At 37.0% G+C, this 25,407-nt stretch overlaps 2 protein-coding genes across 8 annotated transcripts in view; one reads left to right on the top strand and one right to left on the bottom strand.

The window, feature by feature from the left end:
• The window catches only part of PAN3 (poly(A) specific ribonuclease subunit PAN3), a 126,448-nt gene extending 101,485 nt beyond the window's left edge, over positions 1 to 24,963 (bottom strand). For 5 of the 6 annotated variants that reach the window (XM_032879966.1, XM_032879967.1, XM_032879968.1 and 2 more), the window contains exons 1-4: positions 24,215 to 24,673; positions 3,285 to 3,406; positions 2,436 to 2,502; positions 464 to 534 (exon numbers count right to left, since the gene is read on the bottom strand). In XM_032879966.1, coding sequence (XP_032735857.1) covers positions 464 to 534; positions 2,436 to 2,502; positions 3,285 to 3,406; positions 24,215 to 24,644 — 690 coding nt within the window. In that variant the 5' untranslated portion in view covers positions 24,645 to 24,673. Of the gene's footprint in view, positions 1 to 463; positions 535 to 2,435; positions 2,503 to 3,284; positions 3,407 to 24,214; positions 24,674 to 24,881 lie in introns of those variants that run through there. The other variant, XM_032879971.1, reaches the window with a different exon arrangement.
• The window catches only part of FLT3 (fms related receptor tyrosine kinase 3), a 117,027-nt gene continuing 116,278 nt past the window's right edge, over positions 24,659 to 25,407 (top strand). The window contains exon 1 of one of the 2 annotated variants that reach the window (XM_032879965.1): positions 24,659 to 24,758. The gene's annotated coding sequence lies outside the window, so the exon portion shown is untranslated. Of the gene's footprint in view, positions 24,759 to 25,123; positions 25,366 to 25,407 lie in introns of those variants that run through there. The other variant, XM_032879964.1, reaches the window with a different exon arrangement.

The following is a 25,407-nucleotide window of genomic DNA, read 5'->3' as shown; positions in this document are numbered from 1 at the left end:
TAAACTGTTTTCAAACAGGTGAACCAATTATGAAAAGTTGAAGATTTTTAAGGTTGCGTTGTCATGAGGCATTCAAATTAGGGGAGAAATATTTGAAATTTTAGACAAAGCAGTCAAAAAATAAAGTTAAGACATGATTAATGTGCCTGTAAAGGGTCACATCAACAGCAACCACAACATTAAATTAGATGTTTTCTTGAAAACAGAATACATTAAGATAAAGAAAATGAGTAAAAGGATTTCATCCCTTCACATAAAAAATCTCTATTTCATGCACAGACACAAGTCAAATTCTACATATATGAAATATATACCAAGGAAAAGGGCAAACAAAAGCAAGAAAAATATCACAGTCCATAAAAACGCCCCCCAACTTAAAAGAATATTGACCATTATATAGGTGATGATCCCAGTATCACCTCTGTATTCCATTTAGTCTCACATAAATTTCAACTTCACCTACCTTTCTTCTCTGAGAGATGTTGAGGGCACCAAAATCATTAAACAAGGATGAAGCAGGTGAAGTTAGAGGATCTGGAAGGTAAGTTACATAAGTTTCCATACAGACAACTCAAGTAACTCACAAATCTAATAAATTTTTAACTTGACAATGCTTATAACAGTAATAAAAATCATACACCACAGTTACTGTTAAACTCAATGCCTCACATACAACGGACGTTCAAATATTTTCTAAGTGACTAAAACACAAACTGGAGAATACTTCGTTCAGCAAACACTCAGTACATATTTAATCAGAACCTATATGGATTAGGATGCATTTGTTTGCTTACAACCAAAAGAAAAATCAAACAGAAAAAAAGAAAAGAGGACTCTTAACCATGCTATTAGTAATGTGTTTAGGAAGGAAGGAAGGCTACCTGTAGTAAATGTTTGTATGCTTGAGACCAAATCATGGGGAAAATTAAAGGGGCAGTGAGGTGGGTAAGATCGTAAACCACACTCCAAGTTACTGGACTTGGATTTTAACACTTAAGCAATGCCTTAAAACCATCTATTCTAGAGAACATTCCATATTTATAAATTTATCACCAGATATTTTAATTCTTACTAAAAATAGAGGTAAAGTTTTTAAAGATGGAAATACTACATGTTTTACAACATAAACATGAAATACAAAGATTTTATAGTTTCAAAGTTCTATTACTCTGTGGCCAGAAATTACAAACAAAAGTGTATCTCTAAACCGTTTTTCACTTAATAAATCAGAAGAGCTTCTGAAAAGGTATGCATGATATACATAGAATATCGTTATCTTCATTCTGAGCTCTAGTTAATCTTATGTTTCTCATTAAATTGTCTATAAAATTCTAAAAACCATAGTAAGTGTTCTCATTTAAAGGAACCTTAAATCTCTTCATAATGCAGTATAGATTGCTGCTTAATTTCTCCAGGTTCGTCTGCCTGAATTTTCATAGTCTGGTCCTTCATTAGAATTAACATTTAATAATGCAAAGAAAGAGAAGCTAATAAAATAAAAAGATGTAAAATATTTTTATGTAATTTATACATTCAAGGCACTTAGAAAAAGAAGTAATATTATTCATCCTTTAGTCTACTTTTGATAGCATTTAAAAGTCAACATATAAACTCCATGGGAAAGCTAAAAATATTACTATACTACAAATTTTAGTTTCGAATAATTTTATTCTATATTAAAATGTTTTTTCCTATAGCAAGAAAAAAGTTGAAATATCCAAATAGTGATAGAAATTTGAAACATACACATAAAATGTCTATCTCCGAAAATAACACGCAAATTCCTATTCTCACCATCAATAATAGTTGTTAGCATTTTATTGATGCAGAGTATTAACACTCAATTGTTACATATTTTAAGAAACCATTCTTGAACATCTGTTTTTATTTTTTGTTTAACATTTGTCTTTTAAAATAGGATACAGAAAGATACTTGAAAATTCCATATCAAAAGCCTTAAAAATGATCATAATCTTTGAAACAGTAATTCCATGTCTAAGAATGTTTCCAAAAGTGTAACTCAAAATATGAATACAGACTCATACACATAGTCCAATATTAGAATACATACTTCTTTAAAAAAAGTTTTAAAAAAATAGTAAATTATGAAAATAACCAATAGAACTCAATTTATAATGATCAAGAAACACTCATGATATAATTTAAAAGTATACCTAATGCAATTTTAAGTATTATCATGTATATACTTGGCTAAGTATTATTACATATTATGTATGTATACATTTATATATATTTTCACACTCAGACATAACGATTATTTGGAATTATATGGAATCCAAATAATAGTTATTTGGAGTGAAAATAACATCATTCTTATTTTCTTCCTTACACCCATTTATAATTTTTAAGATTTCTACAATGAACATATTATTTTGAGTCAGAAATAGAAAAGAGAAAAAGGGACCAAGTCTTACCATGGCCTGCATATGGCTTGGCACTGTCATTTAGAAGGCTTGGGGAGCTGCTACTATTAGTCATTCTCTGAAAAACAAAATAGATACATATAATGTCACTGAGAAATACAGAATTAAGAATATTCAACTAATTCAGACTCTCTCCGTTTCTTCCCCTCTAATCCACTTCTCATATTACTGACACTCTAATCTTCCTACAAATGTTGCTACATGATTACAATAATTCATGCAAAAATTTCCAAATACTCTCTATGACATATCAAACAAAAATTTTACTCACTAGCCAGATTTTTAAAACCAATGTTGCACACCAATTTTGAATTGCATTTCCTTAACTTATTAGATTGGGCAACATACATAACTATTAAGTCTCCTTGTCTATAAAATAAATATAAAGTCCAATATCCATCTCAGAAGATATGAAGTGACTATGTATAAAGTCAATAAATGCTTTCTAACATCCTCTCCCAATGGGTAATACTGTTCAGATACCTTATAGATTCTGTAAAATCAGGCTATTCTCTGTTCTCTAAACATGTTCCATTCTTTCTTATACTCTATAGCCTCTAGTCTCTTCATCCTGAAAGACCTTCACTCCATACCCACAAAACACAGAGTAGTGAAATTAGTCTCTTTCCATCTATCATCTACGTACTCCACTGTCATCCCACCCCAATCTCCACCCTTGAAAGCTCACCCTGAATCCAACCTTATCCCACCTAACCTTATCACTTCCTAAAACCTTACCTCCTACTCAACAAATTTAGGAATAAATGAAGATTGTAGATATCCCCCACCACTGGAATAAACTTCACTGTTTAGTGTCACATAAATTCATACTAAGGATACCTGCATCAAAGGATACTTTGTTTCCACTGGGCTTCCAAATCCATTGACTCCAATAAAGCTGGTGCTGAAATAGGAATCTGTGAGACTTGAATCCGTTAAAGCACCTCCATCTATTCCAGGAACTGAAAGATAAGGAAAATTCAAATATTTAATTCTTTAAAAGCACAAAATATTGATGTAGTTTCCGTGTCTCTAAATAAACTTTGAAGTCTTAAATCTTGGTCACATTTATTATTTATCTGTTCATAACAAAAGGCAGGAACAAATAAAACTGGCTCAGCTCTAAAAATCTGTTCATCAATGCTCAAGTTGATGGATTTCTTTCCCACAGATAAAGTAATTTATTTTATATTAGCCACATAAGCACCACCAAGCATAACATGAAGAAATAAACCAAACTTGCATTTCATTTTCTTATCATTTTCTTTAACTTTGCAATACAGCAGAATATAAAACACTACAATTTCTCCTGTGAATCTTTATATGAGAAACAGATGGAAGTTTCTCAGGGCTGTTTCTCTTAACCTAGCTTATGAAACAGACCAGCAGTCTCACATTAACTCATAATTCAGTAAAAACAATTCTGCAGATGTAGGAATGAGATAGAGTTCAGGAATATAGATAAGCTGTTGATTTGGGGATAGGTGAATACAGAATGATTATAACTAGTAGGACAATCCAAGATATATCAACAAAGTAATGGACAATCTGTGGTAGATGCTACCTTCTAGTAACTACATGGAATGATGCTATTTTCCAAGCTGCCAGTTAAGTACAAAGTTATATGCTTTACAAATAAGCTAAGCTTCAAGTAGGTTGTCCACTTCTAGGCATAGCCTCTGATGACTACTGAAACCACTCCAACCCCCAAATAAGAAAAAAACTAAACAAAAAGCTGGTGGCTAAATATAGGGTGCTATGATCTGAACTTCTGTATAACCACAGAATGCCTATGTTGAAATCCTAACCCCCGAAGATAATGGTAAAGAAAGTAGGGCCTTTGGGAGGTGCTTAGGTCATGGGAGTAGAGCCCTCAGGAGTAAGATTAATATGCCTATAAAAGATACCTACAAATATCCCTAGCCCCTTCAACCATGTGAGAGCATGAGGTACCCATTTATGAACCAGGAAGTAGGTTCTCACCAACCCCCACACATAATCTACCAGTGCTATGATCCCTGACTTCCAGCCTCCAGAAGAGTGAGAAATACATTTCTGTTGTTTATAAAACAACGACTCTGTGGAATTTTATTACAGTGGCCCAAATAGACTAATATTTAGGGATTACTTGTAATCCTGAGGTAATTTTTAGTCTCTATTTTTAAGATTTATTACACAAAATGTCCATAATTAGAATGTATTCCTTTTATAATTATAAAAAGATTTTTAATGGTTCATATCTTTTAGTGTTTATAATTTCAGATGTAGCAGAAGAATATAATCAGAAACACTGAAGATTTATACGTGAAGTTGTTCATCACTTTGTCCATTTATATACAAGTATTAAAAGTACTATTTTAATAACAAATAAGACACAATGTGAAATGCCCAACAACAACAAAAAAATTAAGTAAATTCCAACACACTTTTGAAAGAGTACTATGAAATTACTTAAAAATTATAATTAATGTCTGGGATTTACTAATACTCTAGCAAATCAAAAACTGGGAGGAGAGACAAAATAAAACTGGCAAAATGCCGGTCCTTATTGAAGCTGGGTGATAAGGGATTATTCTATTCTCCTCTCTACTTTTATCAAAGTTTAAAATTTTCCATAATAAAAGGTTTAGAAAATTAGGTTAATAAATATTGGTATGTATCATAACTGTTTACAATGTGAAGTAAAAAGGAAATGTATTTTTATTTACAGTATGATAATTAGTGTGCTTACATATATACACACACAGATTATAAGACTGAACACACATACATATATATACACACACAGATGCACACCAAAATTTTAATCTTGTGTTATTGGGTTGAGATTGGGAGAGATTAGTCTTTTCTCAGATTATTTTTCTATAATGTAGCTTTTTTTATAACAATGACGATGATGATGACAGAGAAATCCATAAGGGGCTGAGTTCCTATATTCCACCAAAACCCTTACAGCACCTACTATTTACCTCTTCCTAATAAAATAAAATAGTTTTCAAAAACAGAGTACAATTTCATAGTCAAATTATTTAAATACAGCATTTTTATTTCAATGTTTTCAAATTCTAAATCCAATTTTCTCTTTTCTTCCTATGTTATAAAGGTACTACAATAAAACTATTATTGAACATGCCAGAATTTAAGTATCTATGTTCAACGTCTCACCTTAGTAAATTTTAAGCAAGATCCACTGGACTAAAAATAAGCACCTAAGGGGCGCCTGGGTGGCTCAGTGGGTTAAAGCCTCTACCTTCGGCTCAGGTCATGATCTCAGGGTCCTGGGATAGAGCCCCCCCATCGGGCTCTCTGATCCGCAGGGAGCCTGCTTCCTCCTCTCTCTCTGCCTGCCACCCTGCCTACTTGTGATCTCTGTCAAATAAATAAATAAAATCTTTAAAAATGTAAAAAAATTAAAATAAGCACCTAAGCATAACAAAGTATTTGCAAAACAAATGAATATTAAACTGTCAGAGGACAATAAAGCAATCTTATAAACATCCCATCCTTTATAATATTGTATCATTTAGAAACAGAGTTTACCCTAATTTATTAACAAACTTCTGGTAGTGACTGATTCTTGCTATATTAAAATTGGTTTACATTCCTTTGGAATACACAACTTTGACACAACTTTTATGCTCCCTAACAAAGAAACAACTGACAAAGCTTAACAAAAAAGAGAGAGGAGGGAAGAGGGTTAAACGTGGCCAGTAATGAGGGTTAAAAAATTAATTAAACATTCCACATAAACACCCAAAACTGTAAACAACTGGAAAAAAACATAGAGAAGAGCTACTTGACATTGGTGTTGGCAAGAATTTTTTGAATGAGACACCAAAAGCACAAGCAACAAAAGCAAAAATAAACCTGTAGGACTGTATCAAATGAAAAGTATCTACAGAGCAAAAGGAACAATCAGCACAATAAAAAGGCAAACCATAAAACAACAGAAAATATTTGCAAACCATCCCTCTGATAAGGGATTAATATCCAAAATATATAAGGAACTCCTATAACTCAACAGCCCTTCAAAAATAGCCAATTAAAAAATAAGCAAAGGACCTAAATACACATTTTTCCAAAGAAGACACACAGATGACCAGCAGGCATATGAAAAGATGCCTGATATCACCAATCATCAAGAAAATACAAATTAAAACCATAATGAAATACCCCCTTACATCTGTTAGAATGGCCATTATCAAAAGATAGAGATAAGTTTTGACAAGGCCATGGAGAAAAGAGAATCCCTGACCACTGTCAGTGGGACTGTAAATTGGTAGAGCCACTACTGAAAACAGTATGGAGGTCCCTCAAAAATTAAAAACAGAACACATAATTCAGCAATCTTACCTCTGGTTAAACTAGCCCCCCCACCCCACCCCCTGGCCTTCTCCAAGGTTTCACTTTCCATAGTTACCTATGGTCAACCTCAGTCAACCATATGGAAGCTGACAATCCTCTGACATAGCATCTTAAGGCCAGTGGTAAGCTAATACTATGTCACAATGCCTACATCATTCACCCTACTTCACTTGATCATGTAGGAATTTTATCAACTCACATCATCACAAGAAGGGTGAGTAACAGTACAATAAGATATTTTGAAAGAGAGAAACCACATTCATGTAACTTTTATTACAATATATTGATATAATTGTTGGATTTTATTATCGTTCTTAATCTCTTACTGTGCCTAAATCATAAATTAAACTTTAGCATAGGTATATATGTGTACATAGGAAAAAAACATGGATACATAGGATTCATACTATCTGCAATTTCAAACATCCACTGGGGGTACTGGACTGTATTCCCTACAGATCAGAGGACCACTGTATCCCCTGCAGATAAGACAGGAGTACTACTTTGTATTAATAAAAAGAAATGGAATCACAATCTTGAAGAAATTTCTGCACCCCCATGTTCACCGCAGCATTACTCCTAATAGCCAAGACATGGAAACAACCTAGATGATCACTGACAGATGAACAGCTAATGAAAATGTGATATATATATATAAAATGTGGTATATACATATATGTATATGTGTATGTATTCTGTGTATACACACACACACACAAAATGAAATATTACTCAGCCATAAGAAAGAAGGAAATCCTGACATTTTTGACATCACGGACAGACCTTGAGGGCATTATGCTAAGTGAAATAAGAGAAAGACAAACAGTATATGTTCTCATTTATATGTGGAATATAAAAGAGCCAAACTCAAAGAAATAGAGCAATGGTTGCCAAGGACTGAGAAGCAGAAGAAATGGGGAGATGCTGGTCCAACTTCCAGCTCCAAGATGAGTAAGTTCTGGGGATCTAATGTACATCATGGTGACTATAATTAAAAAACTGTATTATATACTTGAAACTTGTTAGAAGAGTAGAGTTTTAAAGTTATCACCACACACAAGAAAATGTAATTACATGAAGGGACAGAGGTGCTGACCTACCTATGTGGTAATCATTCTGCAGTATGTATTTGTATCACACCATCATGCCATATACCTTGTTACATGTCACTATCTCAATAAAGCTGAGAGGAAAAACTCCACACATATACTTTCACTTAACTTTTCCTATTTTGGAAGGAAGAGAATGGGATTTGATACTTCCAAGAGTAGTTAGGAAAATCAGGTCCTGAAGATACTGGGTTTTTCTAAGTTACTAAGAATAGACACATGTCCTACCTACCTTATGAGATGCACAAAGAGAAAAGGCACGTAGAGTACTTTTGAAGTTTAAATTACATAAGCATAAGACACATTAGAGACTTTCATTACCAAGACTAGACAATCAAGAACTTTTCACTATTTCAACCCCTTATTTTTGCAATCCACTTTACATAAACTTTACACCATCTCTATGGAATAATAGTACGCAATCCACTCTAAGTAAAGCTTACTATTTCTAGGAAAGCTCTATGATCATCTCTATTATTATAACTTGTATCTGTACAGAATAATAATCAATTCAACAACCACTGTGTAGATAAGAACCTCAGTCCAACTGTCAACTGTGGCAAGGTTGATACTACTCTTACTTTGCAATTAAGCAAACTGATTTAGAGAGATGAGAAAGCTTGCCCTATGCCACAAAGCTAGTAAGTGACAGAACTGGGATGTAATGGCAATCTCTCAGTTGCATGAAACTGCCTTCCAGTTTTTAAGAGAGGGATTAGAAATCAAAAGATGAAATTTCAAGTCTGCACTTTTAAAATGATAATGAGGCATTCACACTTTGAACCAAAGGATCTCTCAGTACTTAGAGAATCAGAACTTCTGTATCTGTCAGCAGTTACCCTGCCATTGTTAACATATGAATGTATATGACGATAAACCACTTAAAAAAAAAAAAATCTCACGGCTTCACTAAATAAATGTTCATCTTCAGTCTTGTCTCCTCTTGATGAAATGGGTTTAACTTTCCAAAAACATTAGAATAAACTAATGTTACCCAAAGGGAATTCTGAAGTCAAGTGGAAAAAGCTCGAAAAACTACACAACTTCACAACTTCTCAGAGCCTATGTCTACAATGTGAACTGTGACAATTCAAAAAGGAGACAGAGTACTTCCCAAATGTATCTGACTAAGGAACCCTTTCTACATGGTCTACAGTTCCACAGAACACAAAAAGTGACCCCTGAAAATACTGAGTGGTTTTTGTCTGCTGAAGAGGACATCACAGCCAAGATGCTGGCAATGCTTACCCCATGTGATGAAACCCAAACTTCTCAGTCTGACATTAAAAAGCCCTCAACGATCTGTTCTCAATCTCTATCATTTCCCAAGTTACTAGGTTTGAGTTTCAGTTTTGCCACTTACTAGCCATAAAGTCTCGGGCAAAATACTTATAAAATGTAGACCGTAACATCACTTGTAAAATGAAACTCATACCATCTACTCTGCAAACCTCAATGAAAAATTATGAAAAACAATGAAACAGTATAAGAATCCTGACAGTTGCACAATTCTATAATACAATCTACTAAAAACTGAGCTGCACACTTACAAAGGGTGAACAGAGCATGTAAATTGTATTTCTAAAAGGCTATTTTATATCAGTGGAGAAATAAAGAATTATTCAATAAATAGGCTTGAAACAAGTGGGTATCCATCAGTGAAAAAAAATGAATACAAAGATATTTCCAAAAGACCAAATATTATAGTGTAATCAAAGTAAAAATATATATATATACACATCTACTATAAAAATATCTTTACAATAATCGTAACATTACTGAACTCCCTCCTCCAGTTAAAATGATACACTCACTAAATTTTCAAAGTCTACACTTTACAAAGTACCATCAATTCCTACACACAAACACACACACACACACACACCCCTAGCTCTATGTTCCTCAGACCCAGATATATGATGGAAAAGAAAAAAATACTTGGAATTAGACAATTAGTTCCAATCCTACTTTTGCCACTCACTAGCTGTATGACCTTGAGCAAACAATCCTCTAAGGTTCATTTCATCTGAAAAAGGAGGCAACAGCCAGCCTCTCACTCAGAGTTGTGGTAGGGACTCAAGTGAAGCAACCTATGCAAACTGCCTCATAGGTCATCATAAATATTTTTTTTCCTCTTCTCCTGTCTCTAGAATGCACTGCCCAATTATTCCAAGCTGTTAAAACCTCTACCCCTTACCATATCATTTATACCACTCATCTGACTAAAAATATATACACATTTCCTTTGACTTTTATTGCAGCCTTCAACTATTTAAATCTTCAAATTCTTACATGTTTCTGTAACATCTACCCATCTAACTTATCTGTTAACTGAGATTTGGGACTACTTCTATTTTTTTGGTATTATCTAATACAGTAGCACATTTGTATAAATACTTACTTACAGTTAAGCCCTTTTAAAAAATAGGTATCTTAAAAAGTTAATAAAAGAATCTATAAAGAACTTAGCAAACTCAACACCCAAAAACAAATAATCCAATCAAGAAATGGGCAGAAGACATGAACAGACATTTCTGCAAAGAAGACATCCAGATGGCCAACAGACACATGAAAAAATGCTCCACATTACTCGGCATCAGGGAAATACAAATCAAAACCACAATGAGATACCACCTCACACCAGTCAGAATGGCTAAAATTAACAAGTCCGGAAATGACAGATGCTGGCGAGGATGCGGAGAAAGGGGAACCCTCCTACACTGTTGGTGGGAATGCAAGCTGGTGCAACCACTCTGGAAAACAGCATGGAGGTTCCTCAAAATGTTGAAAATAGAACTACCCTATGACCCAGCAATTGCACTACTGGGTATTTACCCTAAAGATACAAACGTAGTGATCCGAAGGGGCACGTGCACCCGAATGTTTATAGCAGCAATGTCTACAATAGCCAAACTATGGAAAGAACCTAGATGTCCATCAACAGACGAATGGATAAAGAAGATGTGGTATATATACACAATGGAATACTATGCAGCCATCAAAAGAAATGAAATCTTGCCATTTGCGACGACGTGGATGGAACTAGAGGGTTTCACGCTTAGCGAAATAAGTCAATCGGAGAAAGACAACTATCATATGATCTCCCTGATATGAGGGAGAGGAGATGCAACATGGGGGGTTAAGGGGGTAGGAGAAGAGTAAATGAAGCAAGATGGGATTAGGAGGAAGACAAACCATAAGTGACTCTCAATCTCACAAAACAAACTGAGGGTTTATGGGGGGAGGGGGCTTGGGAGAGGGGGGTGGGGTTATGGACATTGGGGAGGGTATGTGCTATGGTGAGTGCTGTGAAGTGTGTAAACCTGGCGATTCACAAACCCGTACCCCTGGGGATAAAAATATATTATATGTTTATAAGAAATAAAATTTAAAAAAAAAAAGTTAATAAAAGATGCACTATATTATGACTTTCACATCCAAGCTTCATAAAATACCAATGTAAATGGTATCATCACCTCCAATTTTCCCAAATAGGAAATTAAGACTCAGAAGTGCTAGATGATGGTAAGGTGGATGCAGGCCCAAGAAACAGGGGCTCCTCCACCCACTCAGCAGCCAGGGGCATCAATCTTTTGGTACAGACTGAGCAAATACAACTTGCCCATACGATCTGCTTCAGCCAGGTGCCAACCACTGACCTCCAACTGTTTGTTTACTTTTAAGCAGGCTCCATGCCCAACGTGGGGCTTGAACTCAAGACCCTGAGATTAAGAGTCACATGCTCTACTGAGCCAGCCATGCACCCCACTTTGACAACATATTTAATCCAAGTCTCAGTTTCCTCCTCTGTAATAGAAATGATCACAAATACTTTCCAGGGCTGTTGTGAGAATAATTCAGTACAATGACATGCCTAGATGATACTATGTGCCTAATGATTCTTTTTTGTGGTTATCATTTGGATCCATTTACAAATTTAGTTGTAAAAGTTATCTTGCTTTTTCTGATGAAAAGCTAACATGTTCTTTGTATAGAATGCATTAGGGGAAGTTTTTCATGTAGTTTTTTAAATGATGAAAAGGTAGCTGGGAATATTTCAGACATCCCATAGGAACTATCTGAAAGAAAAGACTGGAATCCAAAGCAGGTGTCTGGACAAGACGTACATGTCTGTGTGAAGGACTGGACTTCCCTCAAAAGCTCCTGAAACTAAGAAAAAGTCCAAGGGAACTATGAGAAAACTAATTAATGGCTACAAATATTGTATTTGTGATAAAGTTTCTGTGCAGAACCATAAAGAGACCATTCCACATTCCAGATTCTCTACCTAACTCTGAGGCATCATTAACCAACATTGATGATAACTAAAGAGAAGAAAGACCTTAGTAGCACACAGCATCAACCATAAGTCAAATGTAATTTTATGTACATTATCTCATTTTTACCCACTCAACAAGTTGAATGTATCCTCCCAAAACTCATGTTGATGTCCTAATCTCAGTATCTCAGAATGTTCTTATTTTAGTACAGAATCATTGAAAATGTAATTAGTTAATATGAGGTCATTCAAGTGAATCCTACAGTACAACTTTTTTTTTTCCTGGTTTCATTATCAGTTTCCTTTTTCTTTTTTCCTTTTCAAATTTTTTATTTAAATTATAGTTAGTTGACACCAATATAATTTATGACTTTATAAAAGGGGAAATCTGGACACAGACACACACACAGGAAGAAGGTCTTGTGAAGATGAAAGCAGAGATCAAGGTGATGCTTCTACAAGCCAAAGAATGCTAGAGACGGCAGGCAAACCACCAGAAGCTTGGTGAGAGGCATGGAACAGATTATTTCTCACAACCCTTAGAAGAAGGCAACCCAGCCAACACCCTCATCTCAGACATCTAGGCTCCAGAACTGTGAGACAATAAATTTGTTGTTTAATCACCCTCCCCCAATACACACATATAATAAAAATAAAAGATTAAATGGGGGATTATTAAACCAATAAACGTAAGCTTTAAAAAAAGTATCTCAATTGAACATTAAGTTCAGAAGTTCCTAAGCAGCCAAGATAAAAAGGAAAAATGTAAGTTAAAAATACTCACCTAGTAAAATAACCAATACCAATTCCTTGAGCAAAAATACTTCCTAGTACTAAATTCTTCAGAGAAATTTTTATAAGGATTTTTATATCTGGAGTACTGATCATCATGCATCTTCAATACAGGTAAAAGAAAAATTTCTAGAAACATTTTTTATATTAATTCTCAATAGAAGCAGAAAACATAGTATTAAACCACAACTCAACTGAGATAATAAAGGGCTAAGAATGTTGTTTAAGAACTTCCCTTTTTAGCCATTTACCTAGACCAATCTTCCCCTCTTGAACGCTCATCTTCTTGCTTTGAAACATTCATTTCTGGTTCTGATAGGCAAATTACATATAGACAGATAGACAATAATACCAGCTGCCATGTATTGCTTATATATACAATCTCATCAGTCCCTTAAAATATATATCATTATTGCCTATTTTGGTGGCAGTGCCAGAGACGAAATTTGAAACCAGAACAAACCTACTTCAAAGGCTACAAAAATCACTACACTACATTCCTCTCAGCCCTTCCTACAGACTCACCTTTACAACGACCTATTATTAAATCTTCAAGTACAATGTGTTACAAGTACTTTTAAGCTAAAAACTCATTTATCCTTAACTCCTTTCTCTCTCCCATCTACCCTCTGAAGTAGGTGCTTCACCAAATCTCTCTCAAATGTGTCCGATTACCTAAATCAAATCCTTGGCATTTCTCTCTCCTACTCTCACAAGGCTACTCCAAACTGTTTCCCTATCTCCATCCTTGGAAGCTAAAAACTCCTATGGTTATCTCTTTAAGACATAGATCTTATTCACTTCACTGAGCACAGCCTACAAGGGCCTTCACAATGTGGCCACGCAATCTATCATCTGGTCCCACTCTCTATAATAAAGCCTCTTCTCCACATCAGGAGACTACAGAACAGAACACAAGCATGCACACAGCTGTCTCTCAAAATCTGTGTCCTTGTCATCTGCCTAGGATCCCTTCTTTCCTACCAGGTATGCTTCATATATCTTTCAAAAAATAGTTCAAATATTCCCTCTTCATGAGACCTTCCAAAATATCCCTGAATAGAGTCTGTTTGTATACAGCTTTATACCTATACTGTCACTGTACATACTTATGCCCAAATTTATACATTTCAAAATCCTTTACTAGACTGCCCATTCATAAATGGCCAGAACCACGCATCTTTGCGTTCGCTGATACAGTACAGTATCTGGCACCAAAGTGCTCAATAAAAACTTGGTAATTAAGCTTTCTAATCAGTGCCCAGAGTATACATATACCATATCATACTTACTGAGTAGTCATCTGCATAAAATATACCTCCAGAGGCAAGTTAACATTGTTTTAAAAACTGTAAATTCTATCTGGCAAACTGGCCCTTACGAAAGTTACCATACCTTTGCACCAAGATAGACACACCAAGGCCTCTGAGAAGATTGGGGGGCGGGGGGGAATCCTGAAACAGCAATTTTACATAGATCACAGTGGCTTAATAAGAGCTCAGCTGAGATCCTAGTGTTTCACAGTGGAATATACATAGTTCACTGTTTTAAACTGAAAATTTAAGATATACATTACTTAGTTTCCAGAATCAGAGATGAACTGTATGTAGAACAGCAAGACTCTGGTAACAGTGGGCTCTGAGGAGCACTACAATACCACAGAACTTCCAAGGTACACTGGCTACAAACTTGACAATAAACAACTAAATAAACTGGGTTCTCACGTGAAGCTATTTAATATTAGTACTGCCCCTTTGATTACTTACTGAAACATGTCTTACAGCAAGACAGTTCTCGTTTAGGATCTGTGCCAAGATGATTGGTTTCTCTATGCAATCTCAATCTGCCAATAAATAAATGTTTTGAGTATTCCATTCTTCTTGCTTTCTCAGTAGAGTAAATCAGAATTTATTAATGTATTTCTAAAACCAGCTTACTCCTTGTGCCAAAATATCAGTGTAAGATCATCCAAACCCATAGTTGAATGAGAAGTTAGGAGCAGAGTTGGTTTTTTTTTAATAGCAATTAAAATCTTTTAACAAATTTTATAATATATAAATTTATAACATATAAAATTTGGGGGATTCTGTTTACAAATACTGCCTATCCTACCCACTAAAACGGAAGGTTCACAAAGGAAGGAATCTATCATTATCGGTTACTAACGTATCCCAAGAATCTAAAACTGTGGCTGACATAGAGCAAGTACTCAGTAAATGTGTGTTAATCAAATAATTAAATAAAATGAATGAATCACCACTTTTAGACCCAATTATACTAAGTTGAAAGTCTGCCAAAAATCTAAGTTTTTCAAATACATTATTTTGTTTACATTAAATCTTTTTATAATATATATCAGAAGACTCTTCTAAAATTTTTACTTTAAAAAGTGCCTTTATCACTTTTCCAAGCCTTGGGAGTAGAAAGAAAATTCCCTGTCCCATCATCGTCAAGACTCTTCTACAGAGACAGCTAACATTTCTATAAAATCTATGAGCCATAAAAGGTCACTTATGAAATTTAAGAGGCCCAATTCTATGTTGTTTTTCTTCACCTCTGTTCTCATCCTTTCAATCAAGTATACGGTCAGATTCAGGAAAAGCAATATTAAACAACAGAATAAGTTTAGGAAAAGATAAGCAAAATAATAAAGTTATATCTAATAATATATAAAGTTCTTTACCGTTTTTCCAACTCTTTCATGCTCTACCTAATTTATGAAAGCACCCTAAGGTAACCATATCAAACCAGGGGCGCCTGGGTGGTTCAGTGGGTTAAAGCCTCTGCCTTCAGCTCAGGTCATGATCCCAGGGTCCTGGGATTGAGACCCACATTGGGCTCTCTTCTCAGTGGGGAGCCTGCTTTCCCCTCTCTCTCTCTCTCTACCTACTTGTGATCTCTGTCAAATAAATAAATAAAATCTTAAAAAAACAAAAATGCAGATAAACATTGAAAGACTATTAAATAATAACACTAGTCTTTTATTAAATATACAAATGAAATTTCCCAGAAAGTATTAACAAATACTAATCTATTAAGTTGAAAAAGATGTGATTTACAAAACTATCTCTAGATATCTGAGCCACTGGGAAAAAAATCTTGCTGGGGTAGATTTGATATTGATGACTATTTCAAATATCTTATTTCAGCTAATAATGCGTAAAATACAGATTTTTTTATCAAGCTATAATTGGCATGGAATATTGTATTAGTTTTAGGTGTACAATATAATGATTGGATTTATGCATATACCACAAAATGATTACCACATTAAGTTTATTTAACATCAGTCACTACACAGTTACCATTTTTTTCTTATGTTAAGAACTTTCAAGATCTATTCTCTTAGCAACTGCCATATACACAATACAGTATTGTTAACTATAGCCACCTTGCTATACATTACATACTCAAGCTTTACTTATCTGATAACTGGAAGTTTGTACCTTTTGACCATCTTCATCCATTTCTCACATCCCTCCACTCCCCACCTCCAGAAACTACCAATCAGTTCCCTGAATCTATGAGTTCAGGGATTTTTTTACATTCCACATATAAGTGAGATCATATGGTAGCTGTCCATAATTTTTTCTTAATGTACCAAGTTTGAACGAAATTACCAAATTACTGAAGATTCTATATGCTTAATATATGTACATATATTTTGCGTGAGTTTATGTATAAATGTACATAATGCATTAAGATACAACAGCTTAGGGACGCCTGGGTGGCTCAGTTGGTTGGACGACTGCCTTCGGCTCAGGTCATGATCCCGGAGTCCCGGGATCGAGTTCCGCATCAGGCTACCAGCTCCATGGGGAGTCCGCTTCTCCCTCTGACCTTCTCCTCGCTCATGCTCTCTCTCACTGCCTCTCTCTCAAATAAATAAATAAAATCTTTAAAAAAAAAAAAAGATACAATAGCTTAGTGCCATTATTTGTAATAAGACTATAAATAACCTAGCTATCCATTAAAAAGAATAATACAGCATACAGTAGAATATTATGCAGCCTTTAAAAAGAGTGAGGTAGATTTCTATGTATGAATGTGGAACAAACCACAAAATATGAAATTCAGTGAGAAAATTCAAAGTGTGTGTACACGTATATGTGTCAGTAGATGGTAGAGACAGGGAAATATAAAACATATAAATGATTGTATAGGCAAAGAGTATTTCTGAATGCACACATTATAAATTAGAAAGAATGACTATCTTTTGGAAAGGAATCAGGCAACTAAATAAAGAGGGAGACTATTTTTCATTGAGTACCCTTTGTGCTATTTAAATTTTTAACCTGTGCATGTATTACATTTTTAGTTCCAAAAACAAGACATTGTTTCCCATTTTTTTTAAGCTGGAATTTTTACAATAAAAATGTAATTAAAAACTCGCTTTAGAAAAATAGCAACGGGATACCTGGTTGGCTCAGCCAGTGGAGCACGAGACTCTTGATCTCGGGTGGCTGAGTTCAAAACCCACGATGGGTGTGGAGTTTACTTTAAAAAGAAAAAAATAACTTTATTTTTTAAAGAAAAAATAGATAACAAAACAGACATCAAAAAAGGGGAAAGCTTTTTTATGGAAGAGGATTGTTATCTACATACCAATTAACCCAGCCAAGATTAGCGAGATCAACATGCCCTTCCTGTACTGGATGTTAAACTGCTGAGCAGTCTGTGTTTTTAAGAGTTGTTGGGAGGGGAAGAGGATCTAAAGATCAAACATGAAGTAATTTGTTTTCTAGAACATGAACATTTAGAAAACAGAGCATTTCAGAGCTAAAAGCATCTTGGACAACATGTACTCTATCCCCATTCTCCCATTTTACAGATAAACATTATTTCCATGTGGACTAAACGACTAGCTTAAGATCACAAAGTGATTTTGTAAGAGCACTAAAATTCAAAATCTCTGAGCCGCCAGTCCAGGAGTAATTCCTGTATACCTGTAGAAGACACAAATACTTGTATATACTGGCTTTCTAAAAGCTATCTGAAAACACTACACAAAACAATTATTTTATCATATTCCACTTATATAATCTCAAACTAAACTATTTTATAAATAGGATATAAAGTAAGTTAATATGGGAAAAAGGTGAGAAATACTGCTATAAAACTTAAGTGTGTGTGCATACACACACTTCTCTCAAAATTCATATACTGAAGCCCTAACCCTCAACGTAATTGTATTTGGAGGCAGAGCTTTTAGGAGCGCAAAAGCATTATATTAATAACTATCAACCCCAGGTAATAAGATTGATCTACTTTGACTTTATACATTCCTGCGCCAGTGGAAATTTTTACAAAAAAAGTTTCATAACTAAAAAAAAAAAAGATTAAGTGAAAATCAACCCTAAAATATATAAATAAATATTCAAGTCTGTAAATAAATGCTCCTAGCACAAATCTTTTAAATATTATCTCTGGGTTACTGCAAATGTTCATAACTTTGCACACAAAGTAGACATGCCTACAGAAAAGCAAACCAAAAAATGCTGCTCTGTAATAAATATAAATTTCCTGAGTTGAAAAAACAGAGGAAAAATTCAGCAATACATACAAATGAACTCTTGATACACACAACTTGGCTGAATCTTGAGAGAATTATTCTATGTGTGGGCGGAGGGGGACTAATCCCAAAAGATTTCATGCTATAGGAGTCCATTTAAACATTCTTAAAATGACAAAGTTATAGAAATGGAGAGCAAATTAGTAGTTGCCAAGCTTGGGGAGGGAGTAAGGGGGGGCGGATTACAAAAGGGCAACTAGAGGGTGATAAACTGTTGTATGTCTTGACTGTGTTGGCATGTACATCAACATACTTGTGAGAAATCCCATAGAACTAAATGCACACATTTGGGCACAGAGGAGTACAAATCAGATTACAGAAAGATGAATATGATAAGTGGGCTATATCAATCAATGCTGGTTTTAATACTGCACTACAGTTATGAAACATGTTACTGTCGGAGGAAAATGAGTGATGGAACAACAAGTTCTCTGTATATCATTTCTTAAAACTGCATGTGCCTCAACAATTATCTCACAATAGAAGGTTCATTTCAAAATGGAAAAACCCAGGACACCTGGGTGGCTCAGTTAGTTAAGTGTCTGCCTTCTGCTCACGTCATGATCCTAGGGTCCTGGGATGGAATACCACATTGGGCTCCCTGCTCAGCTGGGAGCCAGCTTCTCCCTCTCCTACTCCCCCACCCCCGATTTTGTTCTCTCTCTCTCTCTCTCTGACAAAATCTTTTAAAAAGTGAAAAATCCTATAAAAGGGCAAAAATATAAAGATATTTTGCTTTGTTTTGGCAACCATTTATCTTCCTATATGGCTATTTCAAATGCACTCTATGGAAAGAAAGTGCACTTTTATGCACTTTTACTCATTAACTGAATCTTACCTCAACTTATGATAATACATCCCTTTTTGAATATTCCTCATAAAACTTATCAAGGCTTAATATTATCTTATACCTGTGTTTGTATTCTCTTCTAGAATAGAAACTCCATTAGGGCAGAATTTCGTTTTATTCTATGTTATATTCCTTACACCTAGTTTGGCCAAAGCTTGCCACCTTGCAAGCACAATATAAAATGAGTGAAATGAATGGTATTATAAAGTCTTTGTTATCCACTATGTACACTGTCCAATAAAAATGTTTAAACCTATGCCAGCTACCCTAATGACAAACTCCCGCTCCTCACTTTCCTGTTAGCTAATAGCGTAATTCTGTAATTCTAAGTAAGTGTAATCCTGACTTAAACGCAGTTTGCCACACACACTATATTATCCAAAGTAAATGAACTTAAATTTATCCATTGTTCTCTTCCATTTGGATAGACAACCACACACAATTCCACACTCTAAGTATTTCACTGGTCTTAAAAGTATATTCTCAAAAATTGGAGGAAAGAAAATACACAACTTACAGATTTATTATTAATAATACTGATTAACAGCAGCAACTACAACTAAACCCTCACTCTGAGCTGAGCAATGCACTGGTACTATCCCATGCAACCCTATCACAACTGGAGTAAGTGCTACTATTACCCCCATTTTTAAAATAAGAAAAACTGAGGCTTAAAGTTTCAAACTTTACACAAGATCCCAAACTAATAAGAAAGCCAGGATTCCATCACAGATGTCTTACATCAAAGCCTTCACTGCTAACTAAACTAACTGAACTGAAAAATACATCTGTTTTTGATAAAATAAACAAATCCACTAGATTTCAAATAATGTACATAAAATATAAACATTGACATATAAATAGTTTAACTGCTGAAAATTGAGCACCTTAAAGATTAGAAGTCTAGCTAGCTGAAAATTAGAATTACATTATTAAAAATGTCAAGAATCAGTAATTCAACTGAACCCAAATCAAACAATATTTAAGCCTCAGAAGATCCCAAGTCCAACAGAAATATGAAATGTCAAAACCTTAAATACATCTTCAGGGGTGCCTGAGTGGCTCAGCTGGTTAAGTACCTGACTCGTGATTTTTGGCTTAGGTCATGATCTCAGGGTTGTGAGATGGAGGCCCCTTCAGGTTCCACGCTGGGTGTGGAGCCTGCTTACAATTCTCTCTACTTCTCCCCCTGCCTCTTCTCCCACTGGTACCCCCAAACCTCCCACCACCGGTTCCACCAGCTCTCTCTCTTAAAAAACTTAAATACTTCTTTAAAGTATTTTTTTTAAATTCTTCTTTAAAAAAACAAAAACTGTTATTTCCCAAACAACAATCCTGAATCCCAGAACATGTTTACTACTATACTGCCAGGTGAGCAGAAGGGCTGGAGAGCTGGACTAAGAAAATATAATACTCTGTATACATAAAAGGTAAGCAACAAATTAAAGTATGGTTCCTTCACAAGATCGAAACATCACTGCAACTAAGTATATTAAGAAAAAGCTTTTGTGTTTCAGTTTTCCAATGCAAAATAGGATAAAATTTTCTTTTGCATTTACCTCTAAAGTTTTAACATGATCTGAAACACTAAGGAAGAAATTCTGCAAACGTGAAGCAGAAAGGAAGGGTCAAAAACTCAAATGCCAAAAGTAGCCAGACACACAAGTCACCTAAGTCAGAGAGTAAGGCAAAACTGAGAGTCTTGCCGCAATGGTCCTAATTCCAATATGAGTAAGAGCTGCCCTTCAAAGGAAGTTGAAATCTACTTCTATAGTACATCTTTTGATTTTTTAATGTTCTTAACTAACTACAATCCACCCATAAAATTTGAGCCACCGAAATGGCTAAAACTGTAAGACAGCTAATGCCAAGTACTGGTGAGAAGGTAGAGCAACTAGAACTCTCACACATTGCCACAGGGAATGTAAATATGGTAAAAACCACTTCAGAAATCATCTACTAAATCTGAACATATGCATACCCTATTATGACCCTGCAATTCAACTCCTAGATGATCCAACAGAGAAATGCATAGACTTGTTCATCAAAAACCATGTTCGAAATGTTTTTAATAACAAAAATTGGAAACATTCCACTGCCCACCTGTAAAATGGGAAAATAAAATGTGGTATATCCATACAATGTTAACACTATACAGAAATGAGACTACAGAAGCTGTTTCTACATCACAGGAATGGATCTCACAGATGGATTTAAAGAAAGAAGTCCATTCCTATAAAGTTCAAAAAAAGTGAAAAATGAATCTACTGTGTCAGAATGTGGTGTTAGAAATCAAAAGTCACATCTGGGAAAGGGTATTGACTGGAAGGGGACAAGAGCAGGACTTTTGGGGGGTACTGATTAGGTCCTACTTCTCAATCAGAGTACTGATGATAAACTATGTGTTTATCTTGTGAAAATTCCAAAAACTTATGATTTGTATACCTTACCTGGGTATGTATACCTCAATAAAAACTTTTAACACACACATGCACACACAGAAGACTCCATGAAGCCCAAACAAAATATTTCTGCAGGCAAATCTAGCTTATCAGAGCAGATCAGTTTGTGACCTCTCAGCTAAGGAAGCACTATACAATCTTACCTTTAAAGAAGAGCAAAGAAAAAATAAGAACAAAATACAACCGTGATGCTAGGATGGTCAAGGAAGCAACTAAAAAATTTAAACTTCTCCTGATAGCAGCTCTTAGGATGTGTTGCCTCATTAAATTACCTCATGCACTTAACAAATCAAGCCTCTTTCCAAAGATAGAGCAAAGAATCTAGTAAAAGGTAGAAAGTAAACTAAAAATTAAAATTTAAGTGTAAAAATTCTAAGCAGCCATTAAATTACCAACACAGTCCTCTTTTCCTGATTCCTGAGCAAGTTTACTTGCCACTCACTGATAAGAAGCAATCTGCTCTCGTCTAAAAGGAGTCAGAATCTATATACTATTCAGTTACCAAGTTTACAGCAGAAAAGATGAGCCTCAGGCTTCACCCAGGCAAGTTAAAGCAAGCCCTACAGAACCTAAATACATAACTCAACTATTCAATCAAATATCTGTTAAATGGCTAACTATTAAATTTTAAAATGCCTTCTTTTGCACTAGTTACCTTTTCTCTCAAGATCCTATATCCCAGACAATTACTTTCTTTTTCTGAGGTATGGAATGATCCTACCTTTGAGCTATTGCCAGTATCTTTTTCTGACCTCCCATATTCACCTGTTTACAATATCCTGTCTTATCTTTCACGTCCCAAATCTACTACTTCCATGTATTAGAAAATCATAGAAAAATAACATATTAAATCGGATGCCAGCATTTTTGAAAATGCCTTTTTGTATGTAACAAAGCCACCAACCAGGTTCCCAGTACTATTCAAACACTGATCAAATTACTTTGAGCCACAACTCACACAGCCAGCAAAAGTTTACCTTGAAAATGCAAAGTTGCTACTCCAAAGTGATAAATTTCCACCAATAAAGTAACCATTTTTTACAAAACACTTTTAGTTACAAATTAATCTTCTGAGCACATCAATCTAGCCAAATACATGCGCATTAACGTCAAGTCCATCACAGCAATCTTTTTTTAAAAAAGCAAGTCTCTAGGAAAACACTAAATCCTCAAAAAGCAAGTAACTGCTTAAAAAAACAACAACAAAAAAAGCAAAAATGTATTAATGTCCAAGTTAAGTTGCCTATCAAATTATTTTAAGCTCTAAAAACTGTTTAGAATGCCCAAGAAAGTAAACTTTTCCCCCTTTTGGTTAAGAAATAGTCAATATACTTTAAAAGAAAAAAAAAAAAAAGTAGTCAATATACTGAGAAACAAAAAAGAAAAATCTGCCACCTGCTCTGCTTCTGTAAAATAGATTGCATTTACACTAATGATAGTAAACTCTACTCACTGAAAACTAAAAAGTTGAAAGGCAACAGATAATGACAAGAGAAAAAGCAAAAAATACCAACAGCCTTAAGATATTCGAACTCTAGTGCTCAGTTGCACACAAATGAACGCTGCCCAGGACACGTTTTCAAAGCTCCATGCTAAGAGTCTGCTTGATACCAAGTTGTATTAGTCAGGATCCCTACTGACACCGGCAAACTTATACTGGCTTCAGGAAGACTACGTTGAAATGCAAGTCTTCATGAATTCCTACTCTAAACTCTCGACTAAACCTAAACATAATAATAAAAGCTGCTGTCCCTTCACTCCTAATCCTTAGAAAGCATTTCCTGCCTAGAAAATCTTTCTCCCATAAGGCTTACACAAACTTTTTCCGTTCTTTCAACTTACTCCGGGAAGCCTTAAGCCCGCCCATCACCTCCCGCCCCCTACCCACACACACCCACTAGGGAACCTCAACACTCCGCAGACACCACTCCACACGGGCACGCAAAACACATGTGCCTGCAAACCCAGCCCCTTTCCACACCCCCCGGAAACGACACCCCCTTTCTCACACACCGCACGCCACAGCCCATCCCCCTTCCTCCCCGCCCCCACTCACAGCACCCCAGTCCACCCACCCACGTACGGGGGAACCCAGCCTCCCCTCGCTCCCCGGCTCGCCTAGGGCTGTGAGGAGGGGAAGCAGGAAGAAGGAAGGAGGGCTCAGGCCCGGCCTAGGCCTCTCAGACCGCCTAGGGAGGTGAAGGGGGGGACCCGCGGGCAAAGCTCGTTGCAGGGCCTCATCCGGGCCCCCACCGGCTCCAGGCCTTCGCTCCGCCGCCGACCCCAGGCCGGGGCGGCCCTCCCAGGCCGGGGCGGCCCTCCCAGCCCGGACCACACTCACTTGCCAGCCGCGGTCCATCGAGTACCCCGCTGCTGCTTCCTCCGGCGGCTGCGGCTCCTGCACCCGGACCCCCTAGGTCCGGCTTCTTGGGCCCCGGAGGCGGCCCGGCTCCCCCGCCCGGGACCGCTCCAGGCGGAAAGGCGGCCACGGGCGCGCCCGCCAGAGCCAGGGGGACGCTGTTGCTATGGAGGCCGAGGCCCGGGGCAGCTCCGGCGGCCGGGTCCTCATGCAGGAACTGACACTCCTCCCCGTAGAAGCAAGTCTTATCCTTAGCGTAGTAGCGGCAGTACTTCAGCTTCACTCCCGCCGCCGCCCCGCCGGGGACACCCCCGACCCCCGGCGGGGCCACCACCGCCACTGCCGCCGCCAGCGAGGAGGAGGAAGGGGAGGCGGCGGCCGAGGGGGGCGGGAGGCCGCCGCCACTGTTCATGGCAACGCCGCAGCCTCGTCTTCCGCTGCCGCCCGAGGAGCCGCCACCGCCGCCGCCACCATAGACCGGGGAGGGAAGGAAGACGCTGCCGGTGCCGGATAAAAGCCTGGGCGGGTGGGTCTGTCCCGCTGCGGGAGCCGGAGCCGCCCGGGGAGAGGGGGGGAGGGGAGAGGGGAGGGAGGAGGGGGTAGGAGGGAGGGGAGGGGAGGGGGAGAGTTGGGATTCTCTCTCACTCACTCTCTCGTTCTCTTTTCTTAAAGGGGCCGCGCGGGACGACGGGGTGGGCGCGCGGGCCCAGACGAGGCCTTCGAGGGCGCGGACTAGGGAAGGGGGAGCGGCAGCGGCGAGCGGGCTGGGAGGGTGGAGAGCCGGTTTATTTTTAAATTCTGCCTCCACTCGCTCTCTCGCGCTCTGGTTCCTCCGAGTTGTTTATTCCATTTTCCTCTTCCTGAGAGGGCCGTCGCCGCTGCGCAGGCGCGCCGAGGCGCGGTGGCTTGTGGGTAGCGGGAGCGCGAGGGGTTGCCTCGCTAGGCGTCCGGCCCCCGGGGCATCCGCGAGCTAGCCGGAGAATGGATGGGGTGTCCGCGGTGGCTTTCCCGGACGCTGATTAGGGTGGTGAAGTTCTCACGAGATGAATACCTTCCTTTTTTGTATATCCTCGTACTTACAAAGCCAGGCGTCCTTTTTAAATTGAAAAGACAAAATTCACAGAATGTAAACGGTCAGTTTGAGGGGCCGCACCTTAGCAAGGAGCTTAAGCCCT

Source organism: Lontra canadensis, unplaced genomic scaffold (genome assembly GCF_010015895.1).
Source record: "Lontra canadensis isolate GAN:19392208 unplaced genomic scaffold, GSC_riverotter_1.0 scaffold67, whole genome shotgun sequence".
NCBI classification, from domain to species: domain Eukaryota; kingdom Metazoa; phylum Chordata; class Mammalia; order Carnivora; family Mustelidae; genus Lontra; species Lontra canadensis.
The sequence above is the reverse complement of the archived record's forward strand: the minus strand, read 5'-3'. Positions and strand labels throughout refer to the sequence as shown.